The sequence below is a fragment of the Tiliqua scincoides genome, chromosome 14, assembly GCF_035046505.1.
Source record: "Tiliqua scincoides isolate rTilSci1 chromosome 14, rTilSci1.hap2, whole genome shotgun sequence".
Lineage (NCBI taxonomy): Eukaryota > Metazoa > Chordata > Lepidosauria > Squamata > Scincidae > Tiliqua > Tiliqua scincoides.
In genome coordinates, this window is record NC_089834.1 from 12,219,529 (window position 1) to 12,234,224 (window position 14,696).

At 53.7% G+C, this 14,696-nt stretch overlaps 2 protein-coding genes and 2 pseudogenes across 5 annotated transcripts in view; all 4 read right to left on the reverse strand.

Annotated features, from left to right (window-relative positions):
* Positions 1-3,093: 3,093 nt before the first annotated feature.
* On the reverse strand, positions 3,094-6,564 carry CRYBB3 (crystallin beta B3). The gene is made up of 5 exons (XM_066609745.1): positions 6,342-6,564; positions 5,905-6,023; positions 4,906-5,038; positions 3,618-3,760; positions 3,094-3,373 (listed from the first exon to the last, which is right to left on the reverse strand). Exons 1-5 carry the CDS (start codon positions 6,480-6,482, stop codon positions 3,208-3,210), a joined length of 702 nt encoding a protein of 233 aa, XP_066465842.1. The 5' UTR covers positions 6,483-6,564; the 3' UTR covers positions 3,094-3,207.
* Positions 4,066-4,188, reverse strand: LOC136634580 (5S ribosomal RNA; annotated as a pseudogene).
* On the reverse strand, positions 4,218-4,334 carry LOC136634916 (5S ribosomal RNA; annotated as a pseudogene).
* A 2,483-nt stretch (positions 6,565-9,047) lies between the features above and the next one.
* Positions 9,048-14,696, reverse strand: part of KIAA1671 (KIAA1671 ortholog) — a 40,047-nt gene continuing 34,398 nt past the window's right edge. For all 4 annotated transcript variants that reach the window (XM_066609669.1, XM_066609668.1, XM_066609670.1 and 1 more), the window contains 4 exons: positions 14,136-14,269; positions 13,293-13,432; positions 12,179-12,267; positions 9,048-11,617 (listed from right to left, as the gene is read on the reverse strand). In XM_066609669.1, coding sequence (XP_066465766.1) covers positions 12,189-12,267; positions 13,293-13,432; positions 14,136-14,269 — 353 coding nt within the window. In that variant the 3' untranslated portion in view covers positions 9,048-11,617; positions 12,179-12,188. The remainder of the gene's footprint in view (positions 11,618-12,178; positions 12,268-13,292; positions 13,433-14,135; positions 14,270-14,696) is intronic.

The following is a 14,696-nucleotide window of genomic DNA, read 5'->3' on the forward strand; positions in this document are numbered from 1 at the left end:
GGCAGGGGGCATAGCAGTATTTTTATAAAGAGATAAAGTGACTGGTGGACAAAATAACCCAGAGACCTAGACTGAAAGCCAGCGTGGCAGAGCATTGGGACAGAGCTCGGGAGATCAAATCCCCACCTCATCTACTAAGTGCGCTGGTTGACTTTGGACCAGCCACTCTTTCAGTCAAGGATAAAATGGCAGGAAATTAAACCATGTGCTACCTGAGGCTGGGCAAAAGATTAAAATAATCCATGAAAAAGCATCTTGGTCCTTGACATTCTGCAGGCAACCCAGGAATGCTGGTTGCAACACTGCCCTCTTTGGCCCCAATCCCTTTATCTTTAACTGATGCCCTTTGCCCTCCAGCTCAGGGCTTGCTCCCTTGGATCCCAGCGATGACTAAGCAGCACTCTTCTCCATGTAACTGGAGAGGGGGCAGGAGTGAAACAGGGCATTTTTCATACACCCCCCATGTGTTGAACCTGCAAGTTGGGAGGTGAGGAATGTGCTGGTCTTTGCCAGCTGTGGGCCTTCGCTTCTACACATCCCACACACTGCATTTGTACCACTGATGTTTGTTTCCTGATCAGTACCTGGATTAAGCCATCAGGGACCACACTGTTGTGTGTTCCAGTTCCACTTCAGTGTACAATTGAACATCAGAACATAAAAAGAGCCAGCTGGATCAAGCCAAAGACCCATCTAGTCCAGCTTCCTGCACCTCACAGTGGCCTACCAGATGCCTCAGGGAGCTACAAGGCAACAAAATACCTGCATCCTGTTACCACTCTTGATATAGCCTACTTCCAAAATAGGAGGTTGCACATTCCCATACGCTTCTACTACATGCGCTTCCTCCGACACATCCTTGGCATCAGCTGGCAGGACAGAGTTCCAAACAACACAGTCCTAGAACGTGCTGGAATCCCTAGCATGTATGCACTGCTGAAAAAGAGACGCCTGCGTTGGCTCGGTCATGTCGTGAGAATGGATGATGGCCGGATCCCAAAGGATCTTTTCTATGGAGCACTCGTGCAGGGAAAGCGCCCTACAGGTAGACCACAGCTGCGACACAAGGACATGTGCAAGAGGGATCTGAAGGCCTTAGGAGTGAACCTCAACAGGTGGGAGACCCTGGCCTCTGAGCGGCCCGCTTGGAGGCAGGCTGTGCAGCATGGCCTTTCCCAGTTTGAAGAGACGCTTGGCCAACAGTCTGAGGCTGAGAGGCAAAGAAGGAAGGCCCACCCACAGCCAGGGAGACAGACCAGGGACAGACTGCACTTGCTCCCAGTGTGGAAGGGATTGTCACTCCCAAATCGGCCTTTTCAGCCACACTAGAAGCTGTGCCAGAACCACCTTTCAGAGCGCGATACCATAGTCTTTCGAGACTGAAGGCTGCCAACATGCCCATAATGGCTTGTAACCTGCGATGACACACTTTCTCCAAAAATCTGTTCAATCCCCTTAGAAAGGGATCCAGGTCAGACACCATCACAACACCCTGTGGCAATTGAAACTAGAAGCTGCCATGTCACAGCACCCTGGTGGAGCCCCCACCGCTACAACTCCCCCCCACACACACACACACAAAGGTGGGCATGACCCTTTGCCCACACCACTCACCAGGGGCTAAGGTTGTAGGAAAAGAGCCTGAGTGCCAGCAACCAGGAAAGGATATGAGTGTCTGTGGAGGGGCAAGTGAACCTGTCCATCCAAGTCTTAGCTGCACTGGAGGCTACCAGTGGGGGAGTGATTGGCAAGATGGCCCCCATGCTTGGCACGCAGGCATTCCCAACTTCCATCCTCGGCTGGGATAGACCCTTCTCCCTCGCAAGCCCTGGAGAGCCGCTGCCAGGCAGTGCAGAGAACACTGCCCATGGGAGGGGGGAGGCTTCTGGCCTTCTATTAGAATCAGGCTCACTGAGCGCAGATCAGGTGTAGCACAAGGCTTTTTCTTAAGAGCCCATTGCCTGTTCCAACAGGATCAGACCCGGCCACAAGGAAAGTCTCCCTACTCTCTGTTCCTTGGAGGACTCCCAGCAGCCACCTGATGTCAGGTGTGCCCCCAGGATGTGGCCAACGCTTCGCCAGCGGGCAGCCACCAGCTTTCCCCCTGCCCTTTAATCAGAGGGCTTCTCTCCTCATTTTAGAAGCCTGTGATTGGAGATGCTGGGGGGGCGGCACAGAGGCGGCACACTATCCACATCCCTGAGCTTGCCTGGTGCTGGTGTAACCAGCAAGGCACAGGCTCCGATCAGTGCCACAGGCTTGAGAGGTGCATGGGAGTGTTTCTGTCCAAGATGCAACACAACCAAGGCAATGCCGGGGTGGTCTTAGAGAAGGGGCCCCCCCTCCCGAACAGCATGTCGCAGACGCCCACCCTGCAGGCTCATTTGGAAAGGAGGAGCTGCACTGCAGAACTGGACTGTTGGCTCCTGACTGGGCCCCAAAGGGAGCCAGGGCACTCCTGGCTGGCAGACTCCAGGCCTGCTTATGGGGTGACGGAAGCACCGGCACATCTCTCTGACTGGCAGAGTCCCCCCTAAGGTGCCAGGGGAGAGGGTGTTCCCTCCCCAGCTCCACCTCCTCAGAGGTGGCGAATGGAGGCAGGGGGACGTGAGCCTGGGGCCTGTTCGTTTGCTGGGATCGAGCCCCGGAGGCTCCCCAGTCACTGTTTGTGCCTCCAAGGGTTGGAAACAAGTGCCCGACAGAGTCTGCCCACAGCTTGGGCCTGTTTGTTGCCTCACTGCTACCCAAAGGTGCATCTTGTGCCCCCCCCAAACATCTCACTCATTTCAAGAGGCTTTTAGGGGTGGGGTTGTGGCCCTTACTGGGAGATTGACCAGCCCCTCCCCTGACCTGCAGCCGTGTCGCAGGACAACAACTTCTCACCCAGTTGCTGAACTCGGTGGGTCACAAAGCAGTCAAGACTTTCAGGGGAAATGGAAATGGGGGCCGTGACTGCGCAAGTTCTGCTCTACCAGCTTGTTTGCACCTCTGTCCCCGAAAAGCATGGCAGGGTCCCATCCCTCTCGCGGAGCTGACACGCTCACCACCCAAGTAACAGAGGAGCACAGGCCCACCACAGAAGCTTTGGCAGATCAGAGCTTTATTGAGAGGGTATCGAGTCACAAGCAAGGCCTCTTCCACCACTCCAGGCAGAGGCGAGCCGGTTTCCGTCCCTTCGTCCCCTGGCAGACGGGCACTGCTACCCGCTTAGCTCTCCTCAAAGCAGCCCCTTTTGTGCCACTGCTGGTCCCGGACGCGCCGCACCGACTGGATCAGGGGTTGGCTGGCGTCCCACTCGTTCCAGTGCCGGTACTCGCCCTTCTCAAAGACGTACTGCCGCCCACGATACCCGGGGTATTCGTACCCCACCCATCTGTGAAGGCAAGAGAGAATCTGTTCAGCAGCAGGGCCTTCGCAGCAAGCACCGTCCCTGCTGCACCGGGACCCACTCCTGCCTGGGACCCCAAGAAGTCGAGTCTAGCAGGTGCCCCACAACAACCTGACCTCATTGTGTTCAGCGTCTCCTGGTTCCCGCTGCATTCCCGTAGCAGCTACTTGCAGCAGGAGAGGAAACCTCCCTGAGTTCAAGGTTTGCCTCCCGCCCGCTCCATCCTTACATTCCATTCAGGGCCTTGACACTGGCCACGCGGTCCTGGAAGCCGTGAGCCCACAAGCTGGGGACGTCGTCACCCACAATCTCCATCTTCCTCCCGCCGTAGCTGGCATTTTCGAACAAGTGGATCTTGTGGTCAGGGCTGTCCTGCAGCAGGAACATGGGGCAGGAGCAGGTGGGCAGGCAGAAGTGGCCACACCGTTCTCCAGCACCTGCCCAGCACTCTCACAGCTGGTCCAGGCGAGCAGGCCACGGTGGCAGTTTGGTAGGCAACCTTCAGTCTGGAAAGACTATGGTAGAAGCCTACAGCACCCGGTATTCCCAGGCGGTCTCCCATCCAAGTACTAACCAGGCCTGACCCTGCTTAGCTTCCGACATCAGACAAGATCGGGAGATAGTGTTCAGTATAGGGAGATGGTTGGCAACCTTCAGTCTGGAAAGACTATGGTAGAAGCCTACAGCACCCGGGATTCCCAGGCGGTCTCCCATCCAAGTACTAACCAGGCCTGACCCTGCTTAGCTTCCGAGATCAGACGAGATCGGGAGATAGTGTTCAGTATAGGGAGATGGTTGGCAACCTTCAGTCTGGAAAGACTATGGTAGAAGCCTACAGCACCCGGTATTCCCAGGCGGTCTCCCATCCAAGTACTAACCAGGCCTGACCCTGCTTAGCTTCCGAGATCAGACAAGATCAGGCATGTGCAGGGTAACAGTTGCTGCTCAGTTTATGCAAGCTCCATTGCACAGGTGAAGGGAGTGCAAAATGGTCCCCTACTGGGCTGCTCCAAGCCCTGTGTTGCTTCGAGAGGCAGCCTTGGAGGGGCTTTTCCACATGCAAACTTGCTGGGAGGCCTCAAAGAAAGCCACCCCCCTGCCACACTCCTCTCCCAGACCTGCAATGCCCTAGATGGGGGCTGGAGGCAGCTCCAGTGTGAACCTCCTCCACTGCCCAGGTTGGCCCCAGAAGCCCCTCTGCAGAGAAGAGCCCCACCACCAGAGTCAGGCCTCCAAGACCAGAGGAGCTCACTGGGGGGGGGGGCAAGATCTGCAGGCTTAACACTCCTCACTAAGGACAAGACAGTAAACGCTGCAAATCAGTAAGCAACAACACAAAAGGAGCCTCTCATTACACAGGCTGAGTGTGAGGAACTTGCCAGAGGCTATACACCTCCATCTGTGACAGAGGTGGGACTTGAACTCGTGCCACTGCCCCCTCCCCAGGTGACAAAGCCACTGGGGCTCTCCACTGAAGATGCTGCACATGAAAATTTGGGGTCCGCTGTGTTACTCACAACCAGCAAAGGGCGTACGGACAGGAGACTGTCGCTGTTATGGCTGTTGGACCACGAGTCCCAGCGAGGGTAGTCGCCCTTCTCCAGGACAAACTGCTCCCCGCTGAACGCCTGGCGCTCAAACCCCAGCCACCTGTGGGAGAGAAACCAGAGTGAGCCTCTCTAGCTTGACCAGGCGGGGCAGGGAATCCACCCGCCGTCACTGCTGCTCGCTGAAGCTGGGCTGCCTTCAGGCCGCTAACTCTGGAGCAGGCAGAAAAAAATGCCAAAGGCAGCACTGAGTACAGATCCTGAAAATGCCCACTTGGCTCTTGAAAAGTAAGGCTCTGGTCCTCATGGAAGCAGGTATGTTTGGAAAAGAACAGGCAGTGCCTGTTGCCACTAATGCCCTGCTGACTGGACCTTCAATAGCCTCTTTTGCTTTTGCTAAACCTTCCCATCTGGCAGAGCCAGAATAAATTGGGCAGAGAGAAAGGCACAGCTGAGTCCAACCCTCGCTTTGTCTGGCTCAACATTACCTACCCGGATTGTGGACCGGTGATGGATACAGTGGCTATCCCAGTGGCATAGCTAGAGGGGGTGCAAAGCACTAAGTTTTACCGTCTGCCCCCGCTGTGCTCCCCTAGCCTGGAACGGCTCTGAAGGGAAGGGGAAGAGGCCGCTTGAACGTTGCACTGAAGCTCCCTGCAAAACTGAAGGCTTTGCACCCCCCTCTAGCTATGCCACTGGGTTGTCCAAAGATGGAGGAACAGAAACCTCCCCTATCACCTGCTCTGCCAGGGGTTGGACCTGCGCCACCATCTGCAAGTTGGTCTTCTGCAAAAGTCGCTCCTGTTGCTTACACTCAAGGCTGTTCATGTTCCATTCACCCTGCACAAACTTGGGTGCTTTTCAGTAGGTCACGTGAGAACTTCCAAGTTTCAAAAGTGCGCTGCTACTCCTCAAGGCACCCAAGGGATGCACTGCCTTGCTGGCTGCTTGCTCATGCTCACTACTCACGGGCCAGCCTCCACCTGAATGGACCCCACTTTATCCAACTCCTTCTCCGTCACGTTGGGGCTCTCGTCCGTCAGCTCACATTTCCTGCCCTGGAAGTTCTCCATCTCGTAGAGGGTGACCTAGAAGAGTGAAGAAGCCACCCAGTGCTGGATTCCGGTGGTTTGACCACCAAGAAAAACATGGGAAGAGCCCCACTGTATTAGCACAAAGGCCAGGAAGTCCAGCCTCCCATTTCTCAGGGGCCAACACTGCGGTTGAGGCATAAATGTCAAGTCCTGCCTTCCACAAGCGGTTTTTCCGGAGGAGAATGGATCGGGAGGGCCAAGGGTGACCTCTCCTGGCGAGACGTGGAAGAGCAACCAACTCAGGGATGGACTGGTTTTTCAGGGCATAAACCGAACCCTTGCCAGCATCACCCAGTGTGTGTCGTACTCTACCTTGTAACTGGGCCCTGTTTCCTCCGGGCTCTCAGCCTCCGCCAGCTCCTCTGGTGGCCTCTGCTGCTCAGTCATGGTACCTGAAAGGCCCACTCCCCCAAAAACACACACACAGAGACACGCACACACACACACACACATTATAGTTGGTTAACATCCTGTGGAAAATCTGCTCTGCTGAAGATTTCAGTTAGATTAGGTTTCACCAGAGATCAGCAGAGAGGCAAGGCTGGGACACAGAGAGCTCCAGCCTCCCCAGGAAGCAGGTTTCTTCAACCACACAAGGAGCTGGTCCAGATTTCGAGGCTGACCTGCAAAGGACTAGCCAAAGCAAGATGAGATCCTATGCCTGGCCCTGAACCAGAATTTGGACACAAAACCCCAGGGAAAACCAAAGGTTCACTTCAAGAGGGTGAAGGCTGGCTTGCTTTGGAGACTGAACAGGTTGATTGTGGTGGGAACCTGCAGGAGATGACCAAACAGGGTGCTGCAAGGAATTGAAAGGGTGACGTGGATGCCAGAAGCAGCCACAGTTTCTACCAAGTCCTTGCAGCTTCTGCATGCAGTTCCCTACAACGTACAGGACATGCTCCCTTGCAACAGCAAGGCCATTGGGATCAGGCCTTGGCTTCCATCTTTCATGCAGCTAGAGCTGATGGAGGGTGCAAATCCTGCCACCCCTGCCATGTCCAACAACCGGGTCCAAAGAGGATTCAAACATCCCACCCGTCCTTCCAGTTTTCAGCCATCTCGCTGCAGTGCTGACCCTTGAAACTCTGTAGCTGAGCAAAGGCCATCTCTCCTCCCTCAACAAAATACCAGATCCCCCTCAAGAGGTGCTGCTGAAAGAAGCACAGGTGTGAAGTGAGGCAGGTGTGAGCTTTCTCCTGCCCCTTTGCAGAGTGAGACTGTTCCCTTCCCCCTCAATGAAAGTGGAATCATTTCTGGAAGTCTTGCAGAGCTGGTCCCTGGGGACAGAAACCCCTTGCATAGGACACTGAGTTAACTGTGCACTAGGGAGCCTCACCCATACCTCCTCTCTCAGATGGCGCTGGGAGCTCCGACAGGCAGGCGAGGGGGAAATGGGCAGCGCTATTTATGGGGCTGTCTCTGGCCGTGGTCAGGGCTTTCAGGGGATGCTGAGGCAGCAGGCTGCAGCCACCAGACCCCACCCACCGCATTTCACTTGGACAACAAGGGCTTGGCTCCACAATGTGGGGCCATTCTGCTGAGTCCTCCCGGCCAGCAGTCCTTAAACACTGGTCAGGCAGTTTAGAGAAGATTAATGGCCCACCGGTCAGTCCATCAGCAATGCTGGCTCTGCTCCTTGCCAGAACCCTGCGGAAATTCTGGGTCAGCAGCTTTTCCAAGGGGCTGACCTAAAACCAAAGTCCTCCCGTGAAGGCAAAAACCCCTTGTAGCACATTCTGGGCTGGGGGGCTGGGAAACAGCAGGGCACTCTGCTTGGGGGTACGCGTGTAGCATTTTGGTTGGGAAAGAGCCCTACAACTGCGATCTTGCCGGCCTAGACATATACTACCATCTTAAAAGTTAGACTTACTCCTAGGTATATTTGGGGTACTGATTCAAAAAATGGCATCAGTTTTGCCTTAATCACATCTCGTTTCAGAGACACAGCATAACCATGTGAATGGTTCAAGCAGCTTCCTCATGAGGAAGCTCCTTGAACCATTCACTAACACGGCTATACAGGATCTCCGAAACTAGATACAACAGGGCAAAACTGATGCTAATTTTGGAACCAGCACCCGAAATTCATACAAAACCTCCATAAACTTTGAAAAAAGTTTTCTGACCCTCAAGTTTGCAGGGCTGTGTCATTGAGAACTGGAATGGACTCAAATGAACCAGCTTCTGAAAGTCCTTGAAGCCTGTGTCCAGTTGCTTCTGATGACTGCCTCCAGGGGAACCCAGGGGGGTGTCCCATTTGCAGTTGCAATGGTGCTGGAGCTTCCTCTCTTGCAAAACTATCGATGTGTCATAAATGACCGGCAAAAGTCACGCATGGGAAAGCAAGGTGTGCAAATGCCTTGTGCATGAGATTCATTGCTTCTACCTGAGCTCCAGGAGGCATTCATGGACTTACTTACTTCCAGACCAGCTTAGGTTCAGCACGTGGCTGCAACCTATTCCTTCAAACCTAAACCGCCTTGAATAAAGTCTTGAATAAAGACCAAGAAAGGCGGTATATAAATACTGTATATTATTATATTATTATTATTCTTGTGGACTATTCACTTCCACCGTCTTCATATAGGGACTGCACACTGCTGTCTCCATGTAAGGTGATAAGATTGAAGAACTGGACCTCCCGCCCCCACACCAGCCTAATCTACCCTTCTAAGAGGAAGCATTTCCTAGCCCCACAGCTAGATGGGATCTCCACCTAGAAGCAACACCAGAAGCAAGAGAGATCCACCCCAGTGCTGTCTGCACTTTTTCCTCACTTCTTCAAGCGATAGGGAGGAGGAGAAATCTGACACACGGCACTGCGACATGACCAATTACTGCCACCCCACTGTCCTATGGGGTGCACACCAGAGCCCCACATATCAGCTGCTTTCCTCCTCCCTGGGCAAGGAGAACAAAGTTCAAGTAAAGACCACGAGATGCAAAGGGAGCAGAGGAAAGATTTCCGTCTACGATTAATGTCATTGCAAAATGAAGCTCGACGCCCACACAGTGTCATTTCTGAAGGATTCAGTTTTAATCAGACACAGTTCGGTTCAAACATTTCTTAGTAGTAGAGCTACTAAAATACAGAATTCTCAGTGCCTGGCCCAAGAGCACATCTCCAGGGCACATTTAACATTGTCCCCCTTCCACTCCTGCCCAGTGATCCACGTGCGCTCTCAGAGACATCCTGGCTCAGCTCCCCTTGCAAACACTCCAACCAACCCCCATCACTCGGCATTGATGAGATGCTGTCAACCTGTTAAGTGTCCCCCCACTTCACTGGCAACTTGGCCTCTCCCGCCCTGGGAAATGCTCTTCGGATGAGAGGAACCTGCCTGGCTGCGGGGGGTGGGGGGGCTGTGTGAGTGCAGTCAGGGGAAAAAAAAACTGCTGGTGCACACTTGAGAGTCGTAGGCAAAAAAAAAAAGCAAATGAACCACACAAACGAGTCCAGAACAGAAACAAACCCCACAGCGAATGAAACGCAACACCTTTTGGGAATGTCTTGGTGCGCAGGCGATGACCAAGCGCACTGGCCACAGCACAAATCACCACCGCCCATTGAAAACAAAACAACAAGCCCAGGCCCTCAGCGCCCTCAACCCCACGAAGTGGCGACTTCTATTTGGAAGGACACAGGATGACAGCATCTCTTTAATAGCCTGGCCAGGAGTGGGCTCGCCACCTCCCTCTCTCCCACCTCCCCACACCAGCTCCTGTGTTTCTCCCTGTGGCCTGGGGTCAGGTGTGTGTGTGTGTGAGAGAGAGAGAGAGAGGCTGTTTAGCTGGGGAGGGGGCGGCTTTGTGACTGGGACAATGCACGAAGCTTCACAATACATTCTTGGTTCCAAGAGCAATGTGTTTATTTGTTTATCCTGCTGGGGGGAAAATCGCTAAGATGGATAGATTTTGAGAAAGTCCTGGTTTAGTGGGAGGAGGATGCCTTGGAAACACAGTGCAGTTACTCCACCCACCCCATCCCAAGCTTCAGGTGCCCCCGATGCACGCAGGGAGCTCTTGGGTGAGCTGTGGTTTCCTTATTCTTGCCTGCTTGGAAGGGAGCTCCACGCACATATAGGAGCCCCTAGCACAGGCCTCTCCACAGCCTCCACAAGGGGGAAGCAAGAGTCTGGGGCACAAACTTAGCAGGGAAGGGGCTGGTCCCCCAGCAAGGACTGGCACAAGGTGAATGACGGCTCAAAGCCTGGAAGGGGCCAACTGGACCTGCCCACCTGCCAGCAGCTGCTCTCCCATTACAGAGAGAGAATGTTCCCTAAGCACTGTTCCAGGACCGTTGGAGAAGTGCACTTATTTCTCTGTGTATATACAGTGTCATAACAAATATTCTGGATACAATGCTCAGAAAGCAACACTGATGTGGAGATGTGGGGAAAGGACACTTAAAAAAACCAAAAACAGGGACATCTCACCAGGAGGTGAGAAATCCCTGTAGTTCTTCCACGGTTACTTGTTCCAAAAGCAAATGACCATTTTCAAAAAGGCCTTCAATGAGAGTCTCTCTCAACTTTGCTGCTTGTGGACAGAAACAAGTAACCCTGGATTTCTGGCAGATCACGAGAGGGCCAAAACACATCTATAGGAGTGCAGAATTTGCTTCCAATGACACCCAGAGACCACAGAGAGGAACCTCTCTCTGCTGGGGCCTTACTGATATTACCAAAGTGGCCACAGCATATCTTCAAGTTTAGTATTTGTGGAAACACATATATACACACACGCACACATGTCCGCGGTTGAACTTTTGAAACATGAGAGGAATCAGAATTAACAAAAAAACCTGGTATTTACAGAGAAGCCGATTGAGAAACACTCAGCAAGACAAGCCCAGAAGGACACTGATGCCGTCAGACTTCCTTTCACTTCCCTTCTTTTTTCAGCAAAATAAAAAACAAAACCTCAGATTATTTACAGCTATTTTTAATAGGACCGTCTGACTTTATTGCTTTATCCCTCCTAGGAATGGGATACTCTTCGTAAAGCAATTATTCCATGTGCTGACAAAACATATATAATCTCACTTAAACAAAATAATCTCCTTTTGATCCTAAAAAAAAACACGTCAACGTATCCCAGCCAAACAGCAGACTTGCACAGTCGCAGCCAATCAAAGGTATACTTAAAAAAATAATTGTCAGTCAACTTTCCTTTTCAATATGGCAGTAAACGGGCTCTGGATTCTCCCCCCTTCCCTTCCCTTCCTCACGCAGCAACAGTCAGGTCCACTCAGTCAGATGCTCACTTTGTTCTTAGACTAATGCAAAGCGAGGGCTTTGCACCAGAAGGCCATGTCTCCAGGCACACTCCCAGATTCTGCAGGGCACTGGCTCTGCCACGCGAGGGGACGCCCCCCTCCAGGCATACGGCAGAGCCTGATGACAGGGAGCCGCTCCTCTGGTCTTGTACTTGATTACGACCCCCGAAGCTCCCTCCATCAGACTGGGAAGGCACTATGCACAGAGCAGTCCAGGCAGGAAGCAACAGCAAAGGGGTGAGGGGTCGCGGGCAAGTTAAGGCTTCTGTTACCACTTCGTCCTCTTTCTCCAAGCGAAGAGTCCCGCCTGGAAAGGAACAAGAGGCCTCTGAGGACAGCTGCTGGCAGGAGGAGGAATCACAAGACTTAAACAGCTGGGCTGCGCTGCCCCTCAGGAGCACCGGGCAAAAGATGCTGCCATGCTGAGGGGCCCAGGTGGGCCCTCTCCAGGACCGGGGAAAGTGCCGGTCTCAGGGACGGTGAACTGATTTCAACTTGGAAGGAAATTCTTGGGGGACAACCTAATCTCAAGTTTTACCGAGGAGGGAGAAGTCACAAAGTTCCAAACTCGCCACGAGCGCCATAAAATGCGCCAAATGGATGCCCACACACAGGGAATGAAGGCAAGAATATTGCAGCCCTCGCCCTCCAGCACTGAATGTCAGGGGCATACAGCCTTGGAACAAGGAGGCTTCCTTCAGCCAGACCAGAGAATGGCCACAGATGCCCCTCTCCTCCATGTGCCATTCAAGGCTCTGTTGTCCTACAAGCTGCCTCCTGTTTAGCACACTGCAGGTTGTTTTTTTTTTTTTTTCCAAAATACATCTTCTAGGGAAAAAAGCACAGACTTGTCTGCATCCATCCTTACCCAGACCTTCTCACACTTGGTTCTCATACTGGCTCTGTCTCTTCTTAGACTTCAGTTCCCTCAGCCACTGTGGAGAGGGTTCCTCTGACCTGGAATGCAACACAACAGCACCATTAGCCTCCCAAGCATCAGGACAGAGTTATTTTCCAGCCAGAGCTGCCCCTCCAGAAATAGATTAATGCCAAACCACAGCCCGGGGGGGGGGGGGGACGACTACTTTGCAATTTGCAAACTGCCTTCAGGAACTGAGCAAAAGCAGCAGCAAATTATACCATTTGAATCAAGACATTAAGAGGAGTTTGAAAGGGGCAGGCACTGGGAGCAGCTGGGGAAGGAAGATGCCCAGGTGGCCCTGAATGGTGACAGCTGCACTCCCTAACCGACTGCTGCGGCAGGAGGGGGACGTGGGAATGCGTCTTGTGCTGAAAACAGTGATGTTCAAACGGACGACATCCACGCTGAGATGGTGTGTGCAGAACAAGGGTCTTGTCCATTTGTCACATGCCACGTTACTTCTCTTCCCCACTCCCACCCCAAATCCACGTGCTGCTGCTGCTGCCGCCACGTTGGAAGGAAAGGCTGGAAAGTTCACTCTAGGTGGCACTGCCTGGAAACGAACCTGCCAGCCCCAAGCAGCAAAGCGTGGGAGAGCCAGCAGCAAGGACCCGGCTTCCCCGTCCCAATTAAGAGCGATAGCAACTTAAGGGATATGCCGCTGCTCAGCGATGTCATCACAAAGCCAAGTCTGCCTGGACAGGCGGTGCCGTGAGAGCACCACGTCCTCATGACTGACTGGGCTCACAGCGCTGAAATGGCTGCAGCCCTAAGAGAAGTGAAGACCCCATGAAAGAGGCCAAGGTGAGAATGGCCGGCGCCCACTTTGCAAAGCAGTCGGTGGAGGCACGTAGCTCAGAAACGCTTTCCTCACATGGGGGAGAACCTCCCCACAAGCGTGGAAGCTGGAATTCTGCCCCAGAACAGGAAAGACATGCAGAACGTGGCTCTGGTGGCGGAGTCCAGCTCCCAAAGAGTGCGTGTGCTCACTCTCTCTCCAGCAAGTTACTGGCTCTTGCGTGTAGGTCAGAGACAAGCCACAGCCACTGCCTTCCCTCACCTCTCCTCCTTCTCCACACCAGTGGGCAACACTCTGCCCCCCAAGGCTCTGCCCTGAAATGGGGATTTCGGCGACTTGGACAGCGGCACAGGACTGCCATCCCCTGTCCCCTCCATTTCTTGTCTCTTCCTGAGCTGAGCCTGGAAGTGGTGGGGACACAAAGCAAAGAAAACAAGCACTGTCTTAAATAAAAGTCACACTTGTACTTTCATGAAAACAGCACAGAAATTGAACCAGGGGCCGAGAGCTCACCTAGGGACATACACCAAAAGCCCCGGCACATTCCATGCAATCGATGCACACGCATGGATATGGTGCCTGGCACTGAAGCAGGGCACATCTCAAAGTTTTCATTTTTAAAAGCCCAAGGTTGCAGTCCTCATGGTTATGGAGCCTCTAACGCACAAGAGGTGGTGCCGGAAGACAACTCAGGGACAGGAAACAAGCTCTCCAGTGGCTCATTTCGGTTACTTTGCTCCCTGTTCCCAGCCTCTTGTGCACCTCCTCTTTCGCATTCCATGGCCTCTCTGCCAGCCTTCGCTTTCAGAATATGCAGGGGGGACTGGCCCAGCCCCAGCGGGGCAGAAAGAGCCCATTCCCACAGGGATCTGCCCAAGGGCATCGGGGTCTAGAAACAAACAGCAATGGAGGGAGGGAGCCAAACATGTATTATTGGGCTGTCCAGTTTTCCAAAGTGAAACTCACAGCAAAGCACATTAACTTGCATGCTGTGTTTTCAAACAGCAGGAGAGTCTTTGGAGCCAAGTTCACGTGTTCCCAGGAGAGGGTCCTGCTTCAGGTCACTACTCCCAGCTCCTGCATCCCCCCCCCCACAGCACTCACCTTGAGGACTGAATGGTCCATCCCTGGGAACATGGGGAGCCTCTGCGGCTGGGAGCCTGGCGACCTCTCCACAGGGTGCATCTTCTCCTCCTCTTCCTCCTCCTCAGAACCATCTCTCTTTGCTGACCTCGCGTCTGAAGAAGACAAGAGCACAGTTTCATGCCAGGCACAGGACATTCAGGTCCCGCAGCCGCGGAGCAGCTCCCACCATCCCTCCAAGGCAGCCCCGACCACGACCTTCCACCCCAAAGGGCCCCTCCAATGCCCAGGCGGCTTGTGGCAGTTGGCAAGAATTCGCAGCTCGACACCCCAGCCTCTTCCACATTAATGAGGGCACCAGCGGCACCCAGGCTGAGGGCTGCCCACACCCCTAACAGACAGGAGCCTCTCCCCCCCACGTGCAACACCCTGCGGTGAGTTTTGCTCAACTCCTTAGGTGCTTCTGCTTGGGTCTCCCGCCAACCCCCCTGCAACGGACCAGCCCACCCAACAGACAGAGTTGCACTGAGCAATCTGGGGCGGTTTGGCGGTAGCGCCTCCCCACAGGACCAGAGCCTGTTG

What these genes read in the sequence shown, in the direction of transcription:
- CRYBB3 (XM_066609745.1), bottom strand. Translation starts at nt 6,482, where the DNA reads ATGTGTGTGTGTGTGTGTGCGTGTCTCTGTGTGTGTGTTTTTGGGGGA. An exon ending in ATTCAGGTGGAGGCTGGCCC is followed by an intron (nt 5,039 to 5,904) that starts GTGAGTAGTGAG and finishes TCTCTCCCACAG; the next exon opens with GTGGCTGGGGTTTGAGCGCC. An exon ending in GTCAAGGCCCTGAATGGAAT is followed by an intron (nt 3,374 to 3,617) that starts GTAAGGATGGAG and finishes TTGCCTTCACAG; the next exon opens with ATGGGTGGGGTACGAATACC.